The 22,907-nt window shown below is 34.4% G+C and overlaps 2 protein-coding genes across 4 annotated transcripts; both read left to right on the top strand.

Annotated features, from left to right (window-relative positions):
• The first annotated feature begins 1,440 nt into the window (after nucleotides 1–1,440).
• On the top strand, nucleotides 1,441–8,989 carry LOC104904928 (alpha-L-fucosidase 2). Its single transcript, XM_010693347.4, has 3 exons — nucleotides 1,441–1,882; nucleotides 6,046–6,194; nucleotides 6,573–8,989. Exons 1-3 carry the CDS (start codon nucleotides 1,597–1,599, stop codon nucleotides 8,664–8,666), a joined length of 2,529 nt encoding a protein of 842 aa, XP_010691649.2. The 5' UTR covers nucleotides 1,441–1,596; the 3' UTR covers nucleotides 8,667–8,989.
• An 8,541-nt stretch (nucleotides 8,990–17,530) lies between these two features.
• Nucleotides 17,531–22,867, top strand: LOC104904927 (alpha-L-fucosidase 2-like). 3 transcript variants are annotated; one of them, XM_057391703.1, is made up of 3 exons: nucleotides 17,531–18,008; nucleotides 19,782–19,930; nucleotides 20,635–22,867. In XM_057391703.1, the coding sequence occupies exons 1-3, from the start codon at nucleotides 17,699–17,701 to the stop codon at nucleotides 22,687–22,689; spliced, it is 2,514 nt and encodes an 837-aa protein (XP_057247686.1). In that variant the 5' UTR covers nucleotides 17,531–17,698; the 3' UTR covers nucleotides 22,690–22,867. The 3 variants fall into 3 exon arrangements, with proteins under 3 accessions (XP_057247686.1, XP_057247688.1, XP_057247687.1); XM_057391704.1 differs by having other exon boundaries at nucleotides 17,875–18,008; nucleotides 19,661–19,930; XM_057391705.1 differs by lacking the exon at nucleotides 19,782–19,930 and having other exon boundaries at nucleotides 17,826–18,008.
• Nucleotides 22,868–22,907: the final 40 nt, after the last annotated feature.

Here is a 22,907-nt window from a genome sequence, read left to right as displayed (position 1 = left end):
TTTATCACTCGGCCTCTCCTTTGTCTTGTAAATTTGTAATCATCGATGAAAAAAAAAAGGAGAAAGAGTGGCTGGTTAATAAAAAATTAAGATCTCTTTGCTGATGGAAGAATGTCGTTGAAATCATAAACAGGAGATGAGGAAGTAGATGGAGTAGCATGAGACCATCAGTAGAAATGTAGAATCAAGTTTAAAATATTCCAAATAAGTAGTGAAGAGTAAGTCAAAAAAAAAAAAAAAGTCATTCCTTTTGCCCAAAAGCAAGGGGAAAAGGAGACCCACAAAGCGAGACCTTTTATGTCCCCTTTTTATGCCTCGTCATCCTAAGTCCTAACTCCCAACAATTTTTTAAAAAAGTGTAGTCCTAAAGTCCATCTATCTTTTTAGATAGTAAACAAGAGCCTGGATGTGCTAATTGAGTTGAGCGGTTCGCGAGTAATTTCGAATACGATTTGGTCAATATTTGGTTAAGACTCGATTCAAGCTGGCTCGACTCAATTCGAAATTTTAACGAATAAGTTATTAAGTATGATTCTATTTAACTCGATAAATTTGTGAGCAGATCGATAATTACTTTATATTTTTTCTAGAAATATATTTTATTTAATATAGAGATAATATTCATATTAGTTAAATATTACTATTAGAGAAATAAACTCCTTCCACACCTATAATGTAACTCTTGTTTTTTTTAATTCAAATTAGAATGAATTAAGGTAACTCGTTAACAAAAGAAGCAGCAAATTGGAAAAAAAGAAGAGGTGAAGGAAGCAACAAACTTATGAGAAATGTGCAAAGTAGGGGAATCATTAGCCCCACATTGATGATTATCATGAGTTGGGAGCTATCAGGATCTATAAAACACTACTCTCAGTTTATTGAAGTCTCCTTGTGGGCATAGTATACTATTGTATATATATCGGTCTTACAAAGACATAAACTTAATAGATGAAATTGGTTTGAATCCTTGGATTGACTTTGTCATTAGCTCGATTGGGTTCGGATACTCAAGTTTCTCGAGCTCAAATCGAGCTATTCGAGCAAACCAAGCTCGAGTCGAGCTATTAAAGCACATCCAGCACAAATCGAGCTACAACAAAACTTAACGAGCACAAGTCGAACAGGGACTTAACGAGGTTAACGAATAACGAGCATATCCCTGTTCACGACCGACTTTTCTCGATTAACACCCCTAAATAAGAAAAATCCTAATAATTTTATGATTTTCAATATATTTAACTATGTATACCTTTAATTATCTATTTTAAAAAAAAAAACAGATAAAGTAATTGTTTAAAATAGGTGAAAACCTCTCATTAACGCGTTATCTTATTTTTACCATATTGCACTTAGTTTGAGTAAAGACAGTCAAAAACCAGAGTTCACTTCACTCATAACAGTGTACCTCTCACATACACCAACCAGTAAAGCAAATAAGCAAAGGCCAGAGGGGCAGAAAGCCAGAGACCCATGCACTGTCGGTTTTTGAGGATTATTTAATACTTCCCATATACCACAAAACCCAATTATGTTATGCCAAAAAGGCCATAAAATCAAGACCCACCCACCTTTTCTTTTTTCTCTTGCAAAAATCACATGGACCCTCTAAAGTTTCCCTCTCATCTTCTTCTTCTTCCTCTGTGTTTTTCACTTGTAATTTTAGGTAGTTTTGGGAATTCAGATAAAAATGTTGAAAGCATTAAAGAAAGAGAATTATGGAAACATTCAAGAAGATTGATGATGGAAAATGAAGAAAAGAGACCTCTTAAAATTATGTTTAAAGAGGCAGCTAGAAATTGGACTGATGCTCTTCCTATTGGTAATGGCCGTCTTGGTGCAATGATTCATGGTGGAATTATTTCTGAGATTATTAATCTCAATGGTATGTTTTACTCCACTCTCATTAGTTACTACTTACTAGTTACTACTTGAGTACTTGCATTTTCTTTATACCCGTATTATAATGTTTGTTTCTTTTTTACTCGGTGTTTAAGATATCCATTTGACTTCCAATATTTTTATTTTCGTATTAATAAAAAAACATAAAGTTGAATTATAAAATTAAATATTGAGGTAAACTTGATAAGATATTGCATGAGTATGTTTTTTTTGATATATTAGTGAGATTATCAAAGATTGTAAAATTTGACTTCAAAAAAAGTAAAAAAAAGGCGCTATGTTATGAAATGGAGGAAATATCTTCTTGTCAAGAAATCTTTGTAGTTGTTGGTGTAGATATGTGGTTGGAAATAGTGCATCCCTTCCAAATTTATTGCAAACAATTTTTACTTTAAAATTCACAAAGTTTATCAACATATTCTTGCCAATTTACTTTATTTTTTTAACGGTTTGTCTAATGTGTGACCACAAAAGAAAACTCAATTGAAATACTATTATTTAATATTTCCTAGTTTTCAATTAGATGGTCTTATTTCTTGGTTTTCACACGTTTGTCAATGTATGACTATATTCTTCTTATTTTTATATAAAATTATAAAAGTTTGATTTTCCAGATGTATTCATCGAGACAAATTAAATAGATTTTAGAAGACTATATTTCTTATATATTGGAAAGAATTTAGAAGATTATTATTACTTATAAATGTGTCAAGATTATAAATGTGAATATCTTTTTGGGACGAAAGGAGTATAAGCTAGGTAAACTCTAAAGAAAAAATGTTTAATTTCAGTTTCTACATTAGTTGAGTATGGATAGATTTGCTCAATTTTAAGAGATGTTATAGATATTGAAACTAGAGATGGCAAACACTGCGGGCCAATCCAGCCCATCCAACCCAGCCCACCTCGTGGGCCGTGTGGGTCGGGCTCGCAAAAAGCCCGGTCCAACCCAGCTCGAACCGTGAAATTGGTGGGTGGGCTGTGGGCCAGATTTCTTGAGCGCAGCCCACTAAAGCCCGCTACTAAAACCGCCCAGCCCGGACCACAAAACCGGTCCAGCTCAACCCATGAACCAGACCAGCCCAGTCCAAGTTATTATTGAACCAAATTGTGTCCGCGAATTGGCCGTTGCTATACAACCCAAATCATTAATTCTTTTCTATTCGTTATTTTTTTACTTTATTTTATTACTAAATTAAATTATAAATAACCATAACAAATACATAAAAGATAAAAAAGATGAATCTCTTCTATTAAACCCCATAAATCATTGTTGTTTTGATCTATCACAGAAATTCTTTGAAAGAAAAGAATCAAATAATTCTCTGTGGTAAAACAAAATATCTCCCATTTCTCCCTCGAATAGATTCTTTTTTTTTGTTTTCAAGGGAATGCCCTTATGTTGACTTGAATGGTGTACGAATCCTTTGAATCCGGTACCAACGGGTATCATCCCCCCCAGAACAACGTTTTCTTTTAGTCCTTTTAACCAATCGATACGGCCCCGTAGAGCCGCTTTTGCTAAAACTCGAGCAGTTTCTTGAAAACTCGCTTCGGATATAAAACTTTGAGTATTCAAAGATGCTCTCGTTATTCTAATCAAATTGTATATATTTTAATCAAATTACATATATTATAATTCAATCAAAATTTAAAATAATGAAATTATTCATTAATTTTAATAATTGTATATATTTTTATTCATTTTAAAGATTTTATATAACAATAATGAATAATTTCAATGATTAAATAATTTTGAAAAAAAATATCTCATGTCGACCCGCCAGCCCGGTCCAACCCACCAGACCCACGAACCGCCAGAACCGTGAAAACCGCTAACAGACCGGTGTGGGCCAAGACTTTTCAGCCCGCAAACCAGCCTACCCAACCCATGAATTTCACGGTCCTGTCCTGGGCCGTGAAATCTCAGCCCAGCCCGCTACGGCCCACGCCGGCCCGCCCAGCCCCCACCAGTGGCCATCACTAATTGAAACTAATTATTCTTTTGTGTGCCCATTGGAAAATCATCTTTACTAATACATAATATTGAATAATTTTAATAAGAGTTAACGTTGGTCTAATTGGTTGGAGCCTCCTTTTACCCATGTAACAAGGACAAAATTTGGAGTAATTATATTGTTATTTGTAATGGAAGAATTGATATGCAACATCTAATTTAAGTAATTCTGCATTTTGGGTGCCCCAAGTTTGACAAAGTTCTAAGATAACTATTAGAATTCACATTTTGGGTACTTGAGGTTTACAAATTGATTTCAATTTGGAATTTGGATCCTCACAGGCTCACCCTACACTACACCATTGTTAAGGTAACACACGCTACCAAAATTTCTAGTGTAATATTGAAAGTTATAATTTCCAAAGAATACAATTGCAAAACAATTTTAGAGATTAATTTTGATCCCAAAAAAATGGATTTTTTCGGAACTTGTTGGATTTGTTTTCAAAATATTTTGGGAATTCTTTTGGGTCGTAGTTCGAGTTTCCAAGAATTTTTGAACCTTTCTGAAGAGTAATTCATATTGAGACTACTAAATTTGTTATGGTAAATAACAAGTCCAATTCTGTCCCTTGCATCTTTGGAAAGTTTCAGAAATATCAGAAATTATTGGTTGTAGTCTTGTAGACTGTAGTATGTGTCAGATTATAATTTTGAGAAGAATTAGAGAGGAACAAGTTGGTAATCTCTGAGTACCCAAAGTGAAAAACTAAAGTCGAAATACTCAAACCTGAGGTGCTCAAGGTGGAATTCATCCTTTAGTTTAAGTTCATCTTACTAGTTTTTAGCTAATGTACCAAATAACCAAAATTATCAATACTTCCTACGCAATGAAATACTCCCTCTGTTTTTTTTTATCTTTCTCACTTAGAATCTTGACACTATTCATGCATAGAGAGAATCTTCTCAAATGTTCTCAATTTATAAGAAAAAAAGTCATGTGGGGTCTTGTTTGATTCGTCTCAATTAGTACTTTATAAAATTCAATCGTTATAATTTTTACTAATATATAATGAAAGATATTTAAGTTTTAAAACGTGCATTGGCAAACGTGCAAAGTCAAAGTAGGAATGATAAAAAAAAACAGAGGGAGTACATGTTACATTTTTGAAAATTGCACTATCACCTGCCACGTTTGACCATGCATTTATTAGTTTTAGATAAAATCAAGTGTTACTATATGATATATTGTTAGATTCGTCTTAATGTATACTTTCATAATGTTAACTTTTTTAGGCTTGCTGGCATCTCGACCTCCCAAACGTGGTTCATACTGAAATCCTAGGTTGTAAATTTGGATGTTTTTAGACAAATAGGATCCATTTCCTCCTCCTTTGGTATTGTTATTCTGTTATGAGGTGATTTCGTGAAAAGAAAAAATAATCCAGCATATTGTAATAATTTTTTCCGCAAATACTGATTGCTCTTGTGGGTGATGTCATTGAAATGGCGTGGATATTACTAATTAATTTGGTAGATACTTGATGTCTCAAAACAAGCCAAATAAACACTTGCAAAGATCTCTGAGTGTTGCTGAATATGATCTCTGAACGTGTATCTGAGAAAAAGATCTATTATTTGAATGTTCCAAATCTTTGGTTAACTCATAGCATGAATAATTGCATATTTGTCTGACAGTCTGAGATTATAATATTGGGGGTGAATCCAGTTTTAAACATGGCTCTAGCCCCTTTTCTGTATATTTATTTTGCTCTTTCCTTTGAATATAATTGTATAAATTTAATTTCACTGATATTTGTGGGTTGGACTTAAGGATTTTGACCCAAATTAGTATATACATACGTTCGTAGGATGAGCACCATACGCACGATGAACATCAAGCACTAGAGTGTGAACATAAAGACCAATACCAATGAACATGTATTAACATAGATGTACATATGTTCATTTGGCTTGTTAGTCATATAGCCATATACATGTGTTTATTTGACTTGTTATTCATGTACATTTGGCTTGTTAGCCATGTACATATCCGCACCATGTTCTACATACAAGTGTGTATTTTGAGTAGGAGAGTCTAAGCAACATAATTAGTTTTATTCTGATATGAAAATTTAAAGTTGAACAAAGAAAAATGCTTAAACAAGTCCCTTGTTCATGATCTACAGAGGACACACTTTGGACTGGAATTCCCAAAAACTATACAAATCCAAATAGTCCAGAGGCACTAGCAACTGTGAGAAAGCTCGTCAATAATGGAAACTATTCTGAAGCTACGGCTGTGGCAGATAAGGAGCTCTCCGGAGAACCATCTGATGTATGCTCCTCCATTTCCTTTCTTAAGTTAATTTTCTGAATATAATTGAAAAAATAGCTTTTTCTGGTCAATTTAGCAGTTGTCTCCTGTCACACACACACAGTCTAACCAATCGTTTTAAATTAGACCACTTAACTTTTTACGTATTTTGCTTAAAAGTTTTTTTGTGCAACTTTTGACTATGAATGTTTCTTTGTTAAATATTTTTAACTATTAAGATTTTCCATCACCCCCTTGATTTTGCATCTATTTGATTATGGAATGTTAACATTTACAAGCATACATAGTTGGTGCCTGAGATACACTTCTATCACCATGCACATATAATTGTTGCAATTGCAAAATTCTAATTAAACAGTATGCTTGTTATGTCTGAAGGTTTATCAGCTTTTGGGTGATCTCAAACTGGACTTCCATGACCACCATTCCGCTCATACTTACCAAAGAGAGCTAGATTTGGATACGGCGGTTGTTAAAGTGAATTACTCCGTTGGCGATGTAAAGTTCACCAGGGAACACTTTGCATCAAATCCTGATCAAGTGATTGCAACCAAGATCTCATCCAGTAAAAAGGGTTCCCTCTCTTTTACAGTGTATCTAGATAGCAAACAGCATCATCAATCTTACATTGACAAAAAAAACCAGATCATCATGGAAGGAAGTTGCCGTGGCAAAAGGATACCGCCAAGAATAGATGAAGCTGATGACTATCCAAAAGGGACTCAGTTCTCTATGGTTCTCAATCTACAAATTGGTGGTGATAACGGGGTTATACATAATATCGAGGACCATAAATTCAGAGTTGAGAATGCAGATTATGCAATTGTTCTTTTGGTCGCATCATCTTCATTTGATGGACCATTTACGAAACCTTCAGATTCCAAGAAGAATCCAACTACAGAAGCTCTTACTGTGATGAACTCAATAAGTAGTCTTTCATACTCGGCTCTTTATACCCGTCACTTAGACGACTATCAAAAACTCTTTCACCGTGTCTCACTTCAGCTATCTAAAAGCAGTAAGGCCCTGAATAAAGAGAATGAGATAGTTCCTACTTCTGAGAGGGTACGGTCTTTTAAAACGGATGAAGATCCGTCTTTGGTGGAGCTACTATTTCAGTATGGTCGGTATTTGTTGATTTCTAGCTCGCGAGCTGGAACACAGCCTGCAAATCTGCAAGGAATATGGAACAAGGATATCGAGCCACCTTGGGATTGTGCTCCTCATTTGAATATCAACCTTCAGATGAACTACTGGCCCTCTCTTCCTTGTAATCTTCATGAGTTGCAAGAGCCATTGTTTGATTACACGTCTTCCCTTGCAACGAATGGAGAGAAAACGGCTAATGTAAACTACAAAGCTAACGGGTGGGTCGTACATCAAGTATCTGATATTTGGGCCAAGACATCACCTGATAGAGGGCAAGCAGTTTGGGCCTTGTGGCCCATGGGTGGGGCTTGGCTTTCTACTCACTTATGGGAGCATTACACTTATACAATGGACAAGAACTTCCTGAAAAGCAAAGCATACCCATTATTAGAAGGTGCAGCATCATTTCTGTTAGACTGGTGGATCGAAGGAAAAGATGGATATTTACAGACTAACCCTTCAACTTCTCCTGAGCATATGTTTACTGCCCCGAATGGCAAGCCTGCGAGTGTGAGTTACTCATCAACCATGGATGTGGCAATAACTAAGGAAGTGTTTGGCATAATTATCTCTGCTGCTGAAGAATTGGGAACAACTGAAGATGATCTAGTCAAAAAAGTGGTGAAGGCTCAAGCAAGACTACCGCCTTATAGAACAGCTCGGGATGGTTCACTTATGGAATGGGCTGAAGATTTCGAGGACCCTGACCCACATCATAGACATGTATCACACTTATTTGGTATATTTCCTGGTCATACAATAACTGCTGATGAAAATCCAGATCTTTGTAAAGCTGCAAATCATACACTACATAAACGAACAGATGATGGTCCTGGGTGGTCTACTGTATGGAAAGCTGCATTGTGGGCGAACCTGCGTGATAGTGAGCATGCATATCGAATGGTCAAGCATTTGTTCAATTTAGTAGACCCTGATCGTGAGGGAGACTTTGAAGGAGGACTTTATAGTAATTTGTTCTCAGCACATCCGCCTTTCCAGATTGATGCAAACTTTGGTTTTTCTGCTGCTGTAGCAGAGATGCTTGTTCAGAGCACTCTGAAAGATCTCTACTTGTTGCCAGCTCTTCCAAGGGATAAATGGGCTACTGGTTGTGTTAAAGGACTAAAGGCTCGAGGTGGATTGACCGTCAATATTTGTTGGAGCGAAGGAGATTTACGAGAAGTTGGGATTTTGTCACACAACTCAAATTCTGTCAAGCGAGTGCATTATAGAGGATCTACTGTTACCACACAAATTTCATCTGGTAAAGCCTACACATTTGACAGGCAATTAAAGTGCATAAACATATTATCTCTTCAATAGATATCTTCCTATCAGATTAGAGCTGTTCAAAGGGATAGGACCCATTACAAGCCTGGGTACGTCTCGTATTTTTACTGGATCAGGCCCATTTATGTTTTAAATGAGCCGAATCTTACACAGGTCATGACACAGATAGATGCAGATCAAGGCCAAAGAGCATTATTGGCTATTTTTTTGTTGATTCTTTGAAGGTACATAAGTTCCTCATTAGTGATGCTTTTTACTACCCACTTTGGCTAGAATACAGTATTATGATGGAGGAATTTTTGTATTATCTACCCTTGTTCTAAGAGTAATGATAAATCATAAATTACTGACAGCAATTTGTAACTGATTCCACATCAAGTGTGGCATTGTTTGTCTTTGTCATTGATCGTCATTTGTTTGTCATCTTAAGAGACAGATCTTTGGTTAGAAATCCTGCAACTTGCCTGGTGTCAGACTAATGAAATTTCAAAGGTATTTAGATGTGCATTAATCTAATAAGAGGAAAGTACCAGTAATTGAGAAAAGAACACCAGATCCAAGTTGTTATGCTGAGAGGATGATGTATGCTAGTAGGAAGAACAATGATAGATCATAAGATCAATCCACTGCATATGTACATTCCAACCACGAAATCATCTAATGTAGCACCTAGACCTGTTAGACTGGTTGGTCGGTTCGCGTTAGTACAGTCTGTATAGATTTATGCAGGCTTCGGTTGAATAATGCTTATACTGAACACTTTGATATATGCAGGTTTCGGTTGAATACTTTTTTTATATTCATATGAGCTACGAAGGCGGTACAAAGTACAAAAAAGGGAAGGGGGATTCAAACCTGTGATCTATTGTTCACAATACCTCAATCTTAACCACTAGGCCAAGACATCCTTGGTTAATGTTTGTTCAGAACCCAAAAATTGTATGCATGTACCGATGTACGGATTAAGGGATTTAAACCTATTTCTTTGCTCAGTATTTGGGTCTTATCAAGAAATTGTGGCTAGCCATTTATCAAAATAAAAATTCTCAAATAAGACGATCCTTGAGTGATAAGACCGCTCCATTATTTATTTAAGAAAATCATATTTTATTTACGCTACTTTTTAAGTGACCCTTTAACTTAATGAGTAAGGTAAAATGATTTTTTTAGACCAAATATGCTCTAATTAAACCGTGTTTGGATTCTTTAGAGTTGTAAGGTAGAGTTTGACCAATATCAACCATTGAATAAAAATTCAATGACTCATATTATCTCATCAAAATCCCCCTATTTTATATCATCAAAATCCACCTAGTTGATTTATTAAGATTCGTTAAAAAAAATAGGTGAATGCATGGGTCCCTCCAAATAATGATTTCAATCATCAAAATATTTGATAATTAAATTTAGTTTTGAAGGTATGTAATGGGTAAACATTTACTCAAGTCACATGGATATATAAAATGGATCCGTAGTTTGAAAGAATTGTTAAAATGAGTATGACTTTCATCCCAATATCATGATGTAAACACGTAAAAATAATCCCCAAGAAATACATCTTCTAGAATCTAGATCTACAAGACTATAAATATAATAATTAGCATAATTGATTTGTTGCGTTGATGTTACTATTTTGAATTATAGAGCCTAAAGATTTTCCATGAGAAGCGAACAAAGTAAATATAACACCACCTCTGCTAAAGTATACAACTCACCAAAGCCTGTTGTAAGAGATCTTTTTTTTGGCTGATTCACATAACATGTGTGCGATATCTTAGGTAAGAAAGTAGACATCCATACAAATTTAATAAACTCATGTTTAGTAATTTTATATATATATATACATAAGTTTAATGATTTTTTTAAAGAATTCAGTCAATCGTAAGATAGAAAGAGTAATATGTAAATAAAGATAGCAATAGCCAAAATATAGCCTTAAATATCGTGAAAAAATAAATGGAGTAAACAACTAAGGACAAACCCAATTTTGTAGGATTTTTTGTTTTTTAGCAAAGATATTTTAATTTTGTCTCGGTCTCATGTTCTCAAGGATAATAATTGTGTGGGCCCATCAACTCCGTAAGATTAAGCCTTTCGTTACTGAACATGGGAACGACATGTCCCTTCCGAAGTTCATTTTATTGTACTTATGCACACTTTGTCCCTCTCTTAATTGATTACACGAGAAGTTTCCTATCAAAAAAAAATGAGTTGTCGTAAATCATAGGCCTTGGCCCAACAATGCTCAGGCTCCCCATTTGGAGCTTAAATTTTCAATATTTTCATTTATTCTTTGGTCATAATACTCATACCCCATAAGGCCATAACATAAGTCACGACATTATAAGTTTATAACATATAGTCACATAAAAAATCATGAAACTATCTAAATTTTAATTAGAGTAGCATAATTTATACTGCAAAGATTGTCGCAAAATTGTTACTTCATAATGTACAGTTGTACAGCGATAATCTTTGACTTTTTGAACATTTTTGTCATTTATATATTTTTTTTTTATTTCATATGAGCCACGAAGGCAGTACAAAGTACAAAGAAGGGGAGTGAGGATACGAACCTGTGACCTATCGTTCACAGCACCTCAATCTTAACCACTAGGCTAAGACATCCTTGGTGTTTTTGTCGTCTATATAATATGCTTAGGAAAATGAATGTGTAACATCCCCAATCAGAGATACAATATGAAAACGCGTAAAATATGTTATTCTTCAGAATTCTAGCATTAAGTTGCTTAATCATGTTTGATTGCGTTGATTTGCTTGGAGGTTTTGCGATGTTTAAGGGATCGTTATATTATCATTTTACTTTAGTGGTGTGCCAGTTGTAGTATAGAGACTTCATAGAAGAGAGAGTAGAGTGAGCATGTCAAGACAACTCATCTCATTTACTGGTATCTCTTTCAGAACTTAAGACAGTAAGAGTGTTGGATGAATATGATTATGACGTTCCTAAATTTATCTAGGATCACATATATAAGGCCATCTTCAACAAGAAGTGGTTGTGTTACATTTATCCAAAATTAATAGTCGCATCTCATACATTAATCTATAAGAATTGTAAAAATGTTGTCAAGATTAAATTTAGTTTCTAATATTTCATAACTGAAATCTTTGACTAAGATAACTATGTAGATCTTAATTTGTTTCTTTTTTTTCAAGGCTCTATTTATTTCGAGAAGATGAAGGGGCATACCATGTCTATTTGTTCTCAGATTGACTATGCACAAAGCTTGGGTAATAGGAAAGTAATTAGTCTACCCAACGGATAATATATCCACCACTAATAGAGAGTATAAGGATAGGATGGAGTTAACTCAAGTGGGTAGAGTGCTCGCCCTTGGCCCCTGAGGTCAGGAGTTTGATCCTTACCCCAACATTATACTAGGGTATTTCCTTAACATGCTATGCATGTCTTACTAGCTAATGTGTTGGTATTTCCTACAGGCTAGTAGCCTTGTAGGGATTAGCTCTTAGCTAGGCTGACTTAATTTCCTAATAAAAAAAAAATAAAGAATAATGGTAAGTGATGTTGAAACCCATTAAGTGTCCACTTGTGAGTCTCCCACATTGGAGAAAGAGGAGAGAATAAACCATTTTATAAGATAAGGAGTTACTCCTCCTATCACCAATTGGTTTTAGGATGGAACCTCCTAACTTGTAAGTGGGCTAAACTCTCCTCCTCCTTATTGGGTTACCCAGGCCCATTTTCATATAAATCTAAAAATTAACATGGTATCAGTGCTCGGGTTGCGGGTCTCGTCTAAACTGGGTGTTTGATAGCTGCTTGTAAATGGGCTAAACTCTCTCCTCTTTATTGGATTACCCAGGCCCATTTTTATATAAATCTAAAAATTAACAAGTGATGATAATGTAATTGTTCTTATATATCTTTTGGTTACCTCTGTTACACACAATAATAATGTTGATATCATTATCGTGACACATGCTGACATGCATCATGCAAATATGTTACATACCGGAACTCCTGAAGCGTGAAAGTTGCAACTATGAAAGTGTATATTATGATATTATCCCCTCAAAAAAGTACTAGATGCACATGTGCGTAAAACTTAAGAATTTGGATTGAAAACCCAAATGACGACTCCATCGCGTCTTCCTTCAATAGCAAGTCTTAGTTGTGACGGATATGAGATGATTATTGTGTATTGTCAAAATTTTCTGGTATAAATGTTGTGTTACGTGGCAATACAATCTTCTTACAATATCGAAAAAAATAGTGGAAGATTTCTCCAACAACTATTGCTTTACGTGACAATACAACCTTCTTACAATCTCGAAAATTTGAGGGTTTGGCCGTTTGGGGATTCAAGAAAATTTCAAACAACTCTTAACATATATTGATCAGTTGGGAAGGTTTTGGTTGTGTATATGATTTACCAAAATAGGAGGTTTTTTGGGAATTAATGAAAAAGAAAAAAAATAATTACCTATTAAAATATTTTGATTGGTGGATAATACTCCCTCTGTCAAAATATAAGGCACGCACGATGTTCGAGGTCGAACTTTGACCGTTAATTACTCTCAATTTATGTTGATAGAAAAATTTTAAAAAATAATATTATTATAGTATTTTTCAAAACGAATCCAACGGTATAATTTTTATAATTTTTATTTATCGTATTTGAGAGATATTTGTGGTCAAAGCAAATTTTCGTAGAGCGTGAATGCCTTATATTTTGAAACAGATGGAGTAGTTTAGTTTTAATACGTAAGATTTACAACTGCTATATATTATATGCAATATTATCTGCTCTCAAGTTTGAGATAAACTGCAAAAGGAGATTAACGAAGGACCAAATCTATATAAAAAATAAGCAAATAGCAAAAAGTAAAATAAATTCATGGCCTTTGTCGAAAGGAAGAGTATCGAAATCTTAATTCTAAAGATATATATCCAGACGTGAAACAAATATCGATATGCCACTTTAAGTATATATTAGTCAATTCCCCTTCTTTCTCTTTTTCCTCTTTCCTCTCTTCCTCCCTCAAAAGTCAAAACCCTAGATTTCTTAACATTTAGGTTTCGACATGACAAAGCTTGCACCTTTGTCAACCTAGGGGCTATCACCAACCTTTTGGTTGATGGAAAATCCCTATTTTTGTTTGTTTCATGTTCTTAATATATATAGAGAGTTTTTACCTGCCCATTATATAGAGTTTTATTTCCCTCCTAGTAAGAGTTTGAGCGTATATTTTTAATTTCATAGGAAATTTGATTTGTTGATAAAAAAAATTGTTCAATTTCATTATTGATATCAATACTATATCTATAATAAATTGCATCGATTGTAGTTTATTTCAAATACCCTTATGGAAAGTAATATCAAATAGCGATGTGAAATAGGATATGCAAAAGTTTCAAATATCATATACTTCCTCTGTTTTTTTTTAGATGTTACACTTTCTATTTTAGGAAGTTTTACATTAGATGTTACACTTTTATTTTGGGTAATAACTTCTCTCTATCTCTCTCCTATCACATGTTCACATGGGGCCCTTTTGTTTTCCACTCTCTCTATCTCTCTCCTCTCCAAAAATTACCTAGGAGTCCATTATTTGAAAAGTGTAACATCTAATAAAAAACGGAGGAAGTATAAAGATCATTCTTTTGCAAATTTATAATATAATTTGATCAAAATTGGAATGTTTTTGATTTGTATTGCTCTTTTATTGATGAACTTATTCTACATTCTGAAAAAGCTCTACTTTTAACTTTACGAGTTATTACAAAAATGCTTCATTCATTTCTCAATAAGTGAAACAAAGAGAAAGTGGGGGAAGAACCAAAACACCTAGAGATAGAAAGTTATTGAAACCACAACAAATGAAGGTAATTAAAGGAGTGAACCAAGCAGTGGTTCCCTCCTACTGTTATAGTGGCATATATATAATAAAAATAATTTTTTTCGCTATTATTTCAAGTTTGTGTTAGTTATTATGTTAATTCTGTATAAGGATAGTGTTGTGTTGAGATCCCGACCGGCAGCTGCTGTGTCCAATTTCAGACCGAGTTGAGATAAGAATGAAGTATATCATAGACTCTTTTTTAAGCAAAAGTATCTCAAAATTTTAATTACTTCCTCTGTAATTTTTTGTTTGCTCACTTTAAATCTTTACACTTTTCACAATTAATGAGAATCTCTGAATTCTTCTCAATATGTACGAAAAAATATAGTAATATGCGGTTTTGTTTGATTTATCTAAATAAATAAGTATTTATATTCAATCGTTATAATTTAAACTAATATGTAATGAAAGACATTTAAGGTCAAAAGAGTAGACTAACAAACGCACAAAATTAAAAGTCAAAATAGACAAACTAATAAAATAGAGAAACAATATTAAATATTAATATATTTTACTCACACGTGGAAAGAAAGAAGTGAAGAAGGAAATCATCAACTTGCAAACAACTCTGTTGTGCGCTTTGTCCAAAATGTGGTTAGCAAATCTTTCCAGCCTGCTGCGTCCCTTTCACGAAAGATAGATCTTATCTAACCACCTGCTTAATTGATAGAAACTAGTACTTTACTAGTTCGAATGATGCCCATTATGCGTTATAATTATCAAGTATATTATTATTTATAAATTTTATAAATAATTTTATTACTTTTTGATAATTTTTGTTTATTACAAAATTGGAAAATAAATGTTATGACATGATAAGTTATTTTAAAAAAAAAAATAGGAAATTGGAGATAAAATAACAATTTTAATGGAATATGGGATGAGAGATGTTATTACTTTAATACAAGTGTTAGCTAGAGATCAAAAAACTTGTCTATGTCTTTATAGTTGAATATAATTATAAGACTTTATTATGTTTTACTTTGAAATATTAAACATTAAAATCATAGTGGATTGATGGTTAAACTCCCACACTATCATTTCCAAGGTCATGTGTTAGTTGGATTACTAGTAGGCAGTAGCTACACATTGTTAATTTTTGTAAATAAGATCATAAACATGTGTATTAGCGAGAAGCTGAGAAGAGTGTTGCATGACGCATATGATAGAGAATATTATGTGGCACCGTTTCTTTGATAGGAATGTCTTCGAAAATATTTGAATAGATATTGATTGTTTATCCCTTAAACGAACAATGTTCATAACTCAAATGAGATTTCTATTATTAAAATAATAGTAATATATAGTCTTAGAAATAAAATTTACAATCATGATCTTCGAGCAAAGCCCCTTGGAAGGCGAGGATAAGGGAATTCCAACCTTGAAGTTGTGAAATATTGGTCATCTACTAAATCAAGTACTATTTAGTGGCAAGTTCTCTATATGGTCCGACCTGTAAATTGATAATATTTAATTTATTTTATTTTGACTTGGATTTTTTTTATTTGGACAATATCATTAAAGTTAATTTCATTGATACTAAAGAGGGTGGGGATTAAAAGAATTGAAGAAACATAGTTTCATTCAGTTGAAAATTACTACTATTTGGTACATTCTCTTGACTTGAATTTATCTAAATTGAACTTATTAGCTCTGATTGGACCTGATCAACCCTAAGCTTATCAAAGTGAGCCCGACCCGACCCGAAAAATGCATGGGCTTGGCAAAAATTTTGGGGATGGGAGTCGAGCCCCATTCTTTCTGTTTGGGACGGATTTTGGGCAAGTAAAAATGATTTTTTAGTTCAAATTTTGACGTGATGCGATTTTTACCCAAAGTGACAGTTGTTTTTATCTTAAACAAGCAGGTTTTGGACACAAAAAGTTGGCCCAAAATTTGGCAATAAGTTAATAGGTTTCATAAATTGAAAAATGAATCAAATGAACAATTATCCATCTAAAACATATTTTGAATTTTGAAAGATTCGTAAATATTCTGAATTTTGAATCAGCAGTAATTTTGAATTTTGAAAATTTCGTGAATATATTGAATTTTGAAATAATTCAAACATGTTCATTCTAAAATTGAAATTGTTCATTCAACAAATAGAATGTGCTTATCACACTACACTTTTCATTGGAATCAACTAAATGTTTTTTTTTGTTTTAAAACATTTAGAAATTTAAATAATTCATAAATATTCATTTCGAAATTGCAATTGTTCAATAAATAATATAGTGTGTTCATTATCCTACAATATTCATTAATAAACTGAATGTTCTTTTTTTTGCAACACATATGCAGGAGATCAAAAAGTTAAGCAAAGAGAAATTGAGTTGGGTCTCTTAAAAATAGCATATTGGTATCGTTCGTACCGTGCACCATGAGGAAGGCTGCAACTTGCAACCACGTGCACCTTCAAATTTGCGATAATATATATTGCAAATACATTATAAAACTTGATTTTTTGATAGTACGTATAGAGACAAATCCAATTAACAAGACTTATACGATATTAATTTTTCATACATATGAATCACAAAAAAGTAGTTAAAGAAGAGAATAAAAATCCAAATGATGTGGAAAAAACACAGAAGATATGCTTTCGTTAAGCAACAGAGAGAGTACAACCTTTTTCTCCTAACAAACCCAATAATAACCGAAAAACAGCTAAGCACATATAGTAAAAAGTTATTAAGCTCTCAGTTCGAGGTGTTATAGGTGTCTCATAGTGAGATGTCAAAATGACATCTCACACAAAAAGACAACAATTTTGATACCAAAACTAAGTCAAAATGGTACCAAAATAAAGTCACAGTAACCTCGGTACAAAACTGAAAGTTGGTACCAAAATAGAATTAGTACCAAAATACTCTATTTTGATACTACTGTCCACTATAATTTAGCTTTAGTACCAAAAAAATTTTGTCTTTTTGTATGAGATGTCATTTTGACATCTCATTATGCCAATGCTTTCTAGTTCTCAAAGTTTGCTGTATAACTTATGTCATTCACAAGCTCCAAACATTATCCATCAAGCAAAGGACCACCACTAGATGATCAACCAAATAATTATAAATATACATACATAAAAGTTATGTTATGCCATAGGAGCATCAATATATTAGACTCATCACTCTATAAGAATTTTACATTATTATTCTTATTATTGTTATGACATGGATCCTCTCCAGCTTAATTCTCTTCTTCTTCCATTATGTATTTTCCTCTCTTTCTCTCTCCTAATTTTGGGTCGTTTTGGAGGAATGGAGGAACATGATGATTGGATAAAGATTAAAAATCCTATAGAAAAACAATTATGGAAACCTTCAACAAGTTTAGTTATGGAAGATAATGAAGAAAGAAGGCCTCTTAAAATTATATTTAAAGAGGCAGCTCGAAATTGGACAGATGCTCTTCCTATTGGTAATGGTCGTTTTGGTGGTATGATTCATGGTGGAGTTTCATCTGAGATTATTAATCTTAATGGTATGTATGTTATACTTTACTCTTACTATACCATTTCTTTGTAAAGGATTAGTAACCAAGTCATTTGAGACGTACGTATGTATGATTTATGAACTACTCACATTATGTAAAATTTGATATGAATAGAGTTAAAAATTTAGCACTCATAACTTTTGATATACACTAAATCACTCATATGTGATCTGAATAGAGTTTAGAATTTTACTAGCACTTTTAAGTTTTGCCTATGCATTGTATGTGGCTTAGAATGTCTACTCCAAGCTTGTGAGAAAATATTGGTAACTTGGTAATTTACTAGTCCAAGCAGGTTCAGCTCTCGTGAGCTAGGGGGTAAGAAGGAGATCCCAGCCCTGGAGATTTATATCCAGAAGCAAAAATGCACACAAACACCCCAAATATAGGATTGATAGAGTCGAATTCTTGAACATTAAATTGGCAGGTTGGAGCTCCAACCATTGGAATCCCACATGAGTCTCCTTTAAGTACGCAATCATGATTTATGAGAATATATTTGACAAAAATTAACCAAAAAGGAAATTAAAGTTCATATGGAGAAATCAAACCCTCTCATAAATGTTGCCTTTATATTAAGAAATCCTTTTTTTTATATGAATTCTAGCTTGATATTCCGCTGCTAGTTGGCATTATGAGCTTAATTTTGGCAATGCTTAGTAGTTAATTAGTAATAATTCTTCCATTCAAATTATGATGTATCTTACACATTATGAACAGTTAGATGTATCTTCCATTCAAAAGTTTCGCCAACCAAGAACCAACTACCCTTTCTTTGTCGTATACTTCCTCCGTTCCATAATAAGTGAAACATAGGCATTGGGCACAAGATTTAATAAACATCACTTTCAAAAGCCAAAAAGTCATAAAATATCCTTTTATGTTATCAAAAGTAGGAGAGAGAAAAACAAATTACACAAGTTTATGATGGGTATTCTTGTCATTTTGTCACTTTCTTTTTTCCATTTAAGGTATGTTTCACTTATTTTGAAACGTTCTAAAATAGTAAGTGTTTCACTTATTATGGAACGGAGGAAGTACTTACTTCCCTGTAAACTGTAGTTTATATGATTTGTGGAAGATTTTGATATTTCGAGCTAAGATTACATACATCACATGTAAGGTGGTGTTGTCGTCGTTGGTGTGTTTGGTAATGAAATTTGTTTTTTTCTCCACGGCATTTCCCCTTTAGGTAGGTAGTTATGCTGGTCATCATGGTTTGGATATTTGGTATATTTCACTAGTGGGCGGCAGCATTGTTATGGCTTTGTATCTACATTCTACGCTATCTATCGTTGCGATTATGATTTATTGTGAAATTCAAGTGCCTTTTATTTAATCGAGAGATCAGGGTTAATTAAGAGAATCAAGTGAGAGCTCAATGGTATTAGATTCTTTTTTTGGTTATTAATGGTCGTGTAGTGACTTTTTGGGTAAAACTCTAAGTTAGTTTGTTTATAAGTCGAAAATCCCTTATCTGCACCCGTCTTATAAGGTTGTGTGACTCATATCATTTGTAGCTAGTTGATTCTAAACCGAAAAAACAAGTGATGGATATTCTTTCTAATGCCTCCTATACTCGCAACTCGCTCATGCTTAATTATTTGTCACTTCATGACGTGATTGTTTAAATTCTTCAGGGATAAGAAATGTACAAGCTTTGAGTATACCTAGTTGAAATGAAAAGTATGAGTAACATAGTTTGGTTTGTTATGGAAGTTTGAGCTTGTCTAAACAAACATTGTTTGATGCACTGCACAGAGGACACACTTTGGAGGGACATCCCGGGAAACTACACAGATCCAAACACTCCACGGGTATTAGCAAATGTAAGAAAGCTCGTGAATAATGGAAACTATTCAGAAGCAACTGTTCTTGCAGACAAGGATCTCTCTGGGGATTCATCTAGTGTATGTTTCTATTCCGAAACTATTGTTGCAAACGATAGAACAAGGAATATTCAGATTTAACGCTAATTATGTAGCATATAAGAATAAGACTAAACTCATGACTTTTATGCATGATTGCTAATACTTTGCTATTCGGCTTTAGCTATATATAAATGAAAACTTCCTACTAATAGAAGGGTTATCATGCGAGGTATCTAGATCATCACCAATGACCTGTTTATAGCCGGTAATAAGTAACGATGGCGGTAATGGAATCCTATGTAAATATGTAATAGAGGTCTCACGTCAATGCCTATGGTAACGTAACTTCATCCTCAAACCCGTGTGTTTCTTTGCGAATTTTCCATTAGCACTCAAAACCAGCTCTAAAGTGGTAATGGGTGATAATAGAAATTTATGAAGAAAAAATTGCGTAAATATGGACAAGCATTATCATATACACCGGGATGATACTCTATTCACATATAAACCTACAAGCTCACCACTATCACCTCCCTGTATTATCATACGCCAAACCAGCCATGAGCATCTGAGTCCATACAGAAGTTATTATCATTATTGGTCATGGAAGTATAGAGGTAAAATGGGTACCCAAGACCAAATAGGATGGATATTAGATAAGAACCAAGGCCTTAACCTTCCTCCTATTGCAATTTTGCAAGGGTTAAAATACAAACTAACGCTATGCTTGTTATATTGTGAAGGGTTACCAGCTTTTGGGTGATCTCATACTAGACTTTGATGACCACAGTTCTGAACACATAGAACAATCATACCATAGAGAGCTAGATCTGGATACTGCTACTGTTACAGTGAATTACTCCATCGGCGACGTAAAGTTCACAAGGCAGCACTTTGCTTCGTATCCTGATCAAGTGATCGTGACAAAGATCTCGTCGAGCAAACCAGGTTCTCTCTCCTTCACTGCCTCTTTAGTTAGCAAAATGGATCACCATTCCTACACTAATGGCAAAAACCAGATCATTATGGAAGGAAGTTGCATCGGCTATCCTAAAGGAATCCAGTTTTCTTTGGTTCTCAATCTGCAAATTATTGGAGAAAATGGAATGATACAGAATCTAGAGGGCAAGAAGTTAAGGGTTGAAAATGCAGATTCTGCCGTTATTCTTTTAACAGCATCATCTTCATTTGATGGACCACTCATCAAACCTTCAGATTCCAAGAAAAACCCGACTTCAGAAGCTCTCAGTAGGATAAATTCGATGGATACAATCTCGTACTCCGCTCTTTATGACCGTCATTTGAGTGATTATCAGAAACTGTTTCATCGTGTTTCACTTCAGCTGTCAAAAAACAGCAAGACTGATGAAAAAATTTCTACAGCAGAGAGGGTAAAGTCATTTCAAACAGATCAAGATCCATCTTTGGTGGAGCTATTGTTTCAGTACGGTCGGTATTTGTTAATTTCCAGTTCTCGGCCTGGAACTCAACCTGCAAATCTACAAGGAATATGGAATAAGGATATCTATCCACCTTGGAGCTGTGCTCCTCATCTGAATATCAATCTTCAGATGAACTACTGGCTTTCACTTTCTTGCAACCTTCAAGAATTGCAAGAACCATTGTTTGATTACTTATCTATCCTCGCAATCAATGGGAAGAAAACCGCAAATGTAAACTACAAAGCTACTGGGTGGGTTGCACACCAAGTGTCTGATATATGGGCGAAAACTTCACCTGATAGCGGGCAAGCAGTTTGGGCCTTGTGGCCTATGGGGGGAGCTTGGCTTTCTACTCACTTATGGGAACATTATACTTATACAATGGATAAGAATTTTCTAGAACACAAGGCGTACCCGTTACTAGAAGGAGCGGCTTCGTTTTTGTTAGACTGGTGGATTAAGGGAAAAAATGGTTTTTTACAAACTAACCCTTCAACTTCTCCTGAACATATGTTTACAGCTCCGGATGGTAAGCCTGCGAGTGTGAGCTATTCATCGACCATGGATGTGGCAATAACTAAAGAGGTATTTGCCATAGTTGTTTCTGCTGCTGAGGAATTGGGAAGAACTGAAGATGATCTTGTCAGAAATGTTGTGAAGGCTCAGGCAAAACTACCACCCTATAGAATCGCTAGAGATGGTTCACTTATGGAATGGGCACAAGATTTTGAGGACCCAGACCCACATCATAGACACGTGTCACACTTGTTTGGTATATTTCCGGGGAATTCAATAACTTTAAATGAAAATCCTGATCTCTGCAAAGCTGCAAATTACAGCCTTCACAAACGAGGAGAAGATGGTCCTGGGTGGTCTACGGTGTGGAAAGCTGCACTCTGGGCACATTTGGGTAGCAGTGAGCACGCGTATCAGATGGTCAAGCATTTGTTTAATTTGGTGGACCCTGATCGTGAAGGCAGCTTCGAAGGAGGGGTTTATAGTAATTTGTTCGCAGCACACCCGCCTTTTCAAATTGATGCAAACTTCGGGTTTTCTGCTGCAATAGCAGAAATGCTTGTTCAGAGCACTGTGAAAGATCTCTACTTGCTGCCAGCACTTCCAAGAGATAAATGGGCTAACGGTTGTGTCAAAGGATTGAGGGCTCGGGGTGGTATGACAGTCAATATATGCTGGACTAACGGCGATCTGCATGCAGTCGGCCTTTGGTCAAATGGACCAAAATCTGTGAAGAGACTAAATTATAGAGGTCGAGCAATGGTTGCAAAAATCTTACCTGGTACAGTCTACACATTTGATAGGCAATTGAAGTGTGTGAACACAGAATCTCTCCTATAGATTCAATCTTCCATAAATAGACAGAAAGGAATTAAGCATCCCTTATAGCAGAGGCATAATTTTTTTACTGCTTCCTGTTGATTCTTCGCAGGAATGTCAGTTCCTCATTCCTCATTCTTATGGTTCCCAATTGTAACCAGCATAATGTATGATCATTGAAATATATATTTATTCTTTACCTCTATCCTCAAAGCATTAAGGAATTCTAAATTAATCTT

Source organism: Beta vulgaris, chromosome 9, assembly GCF_026745355.1.
Source record: "Beta vulgaris subsp. vulgaris cultivar EL10 chromosome 9, EL10.2, whole genome shotgun sequence".
NCBI lineage: Eukaryota > Viridiplantae > Streptophyta > Magnoliopsida > Caryophyllales > Amaranthaceae > Beta > Beta vulgaris.
The sequence above is the reverse complement of the archived record's forward strand: the minus strand, read 5'-3'. Positions and strand labels throughout refer to the sequence as shown.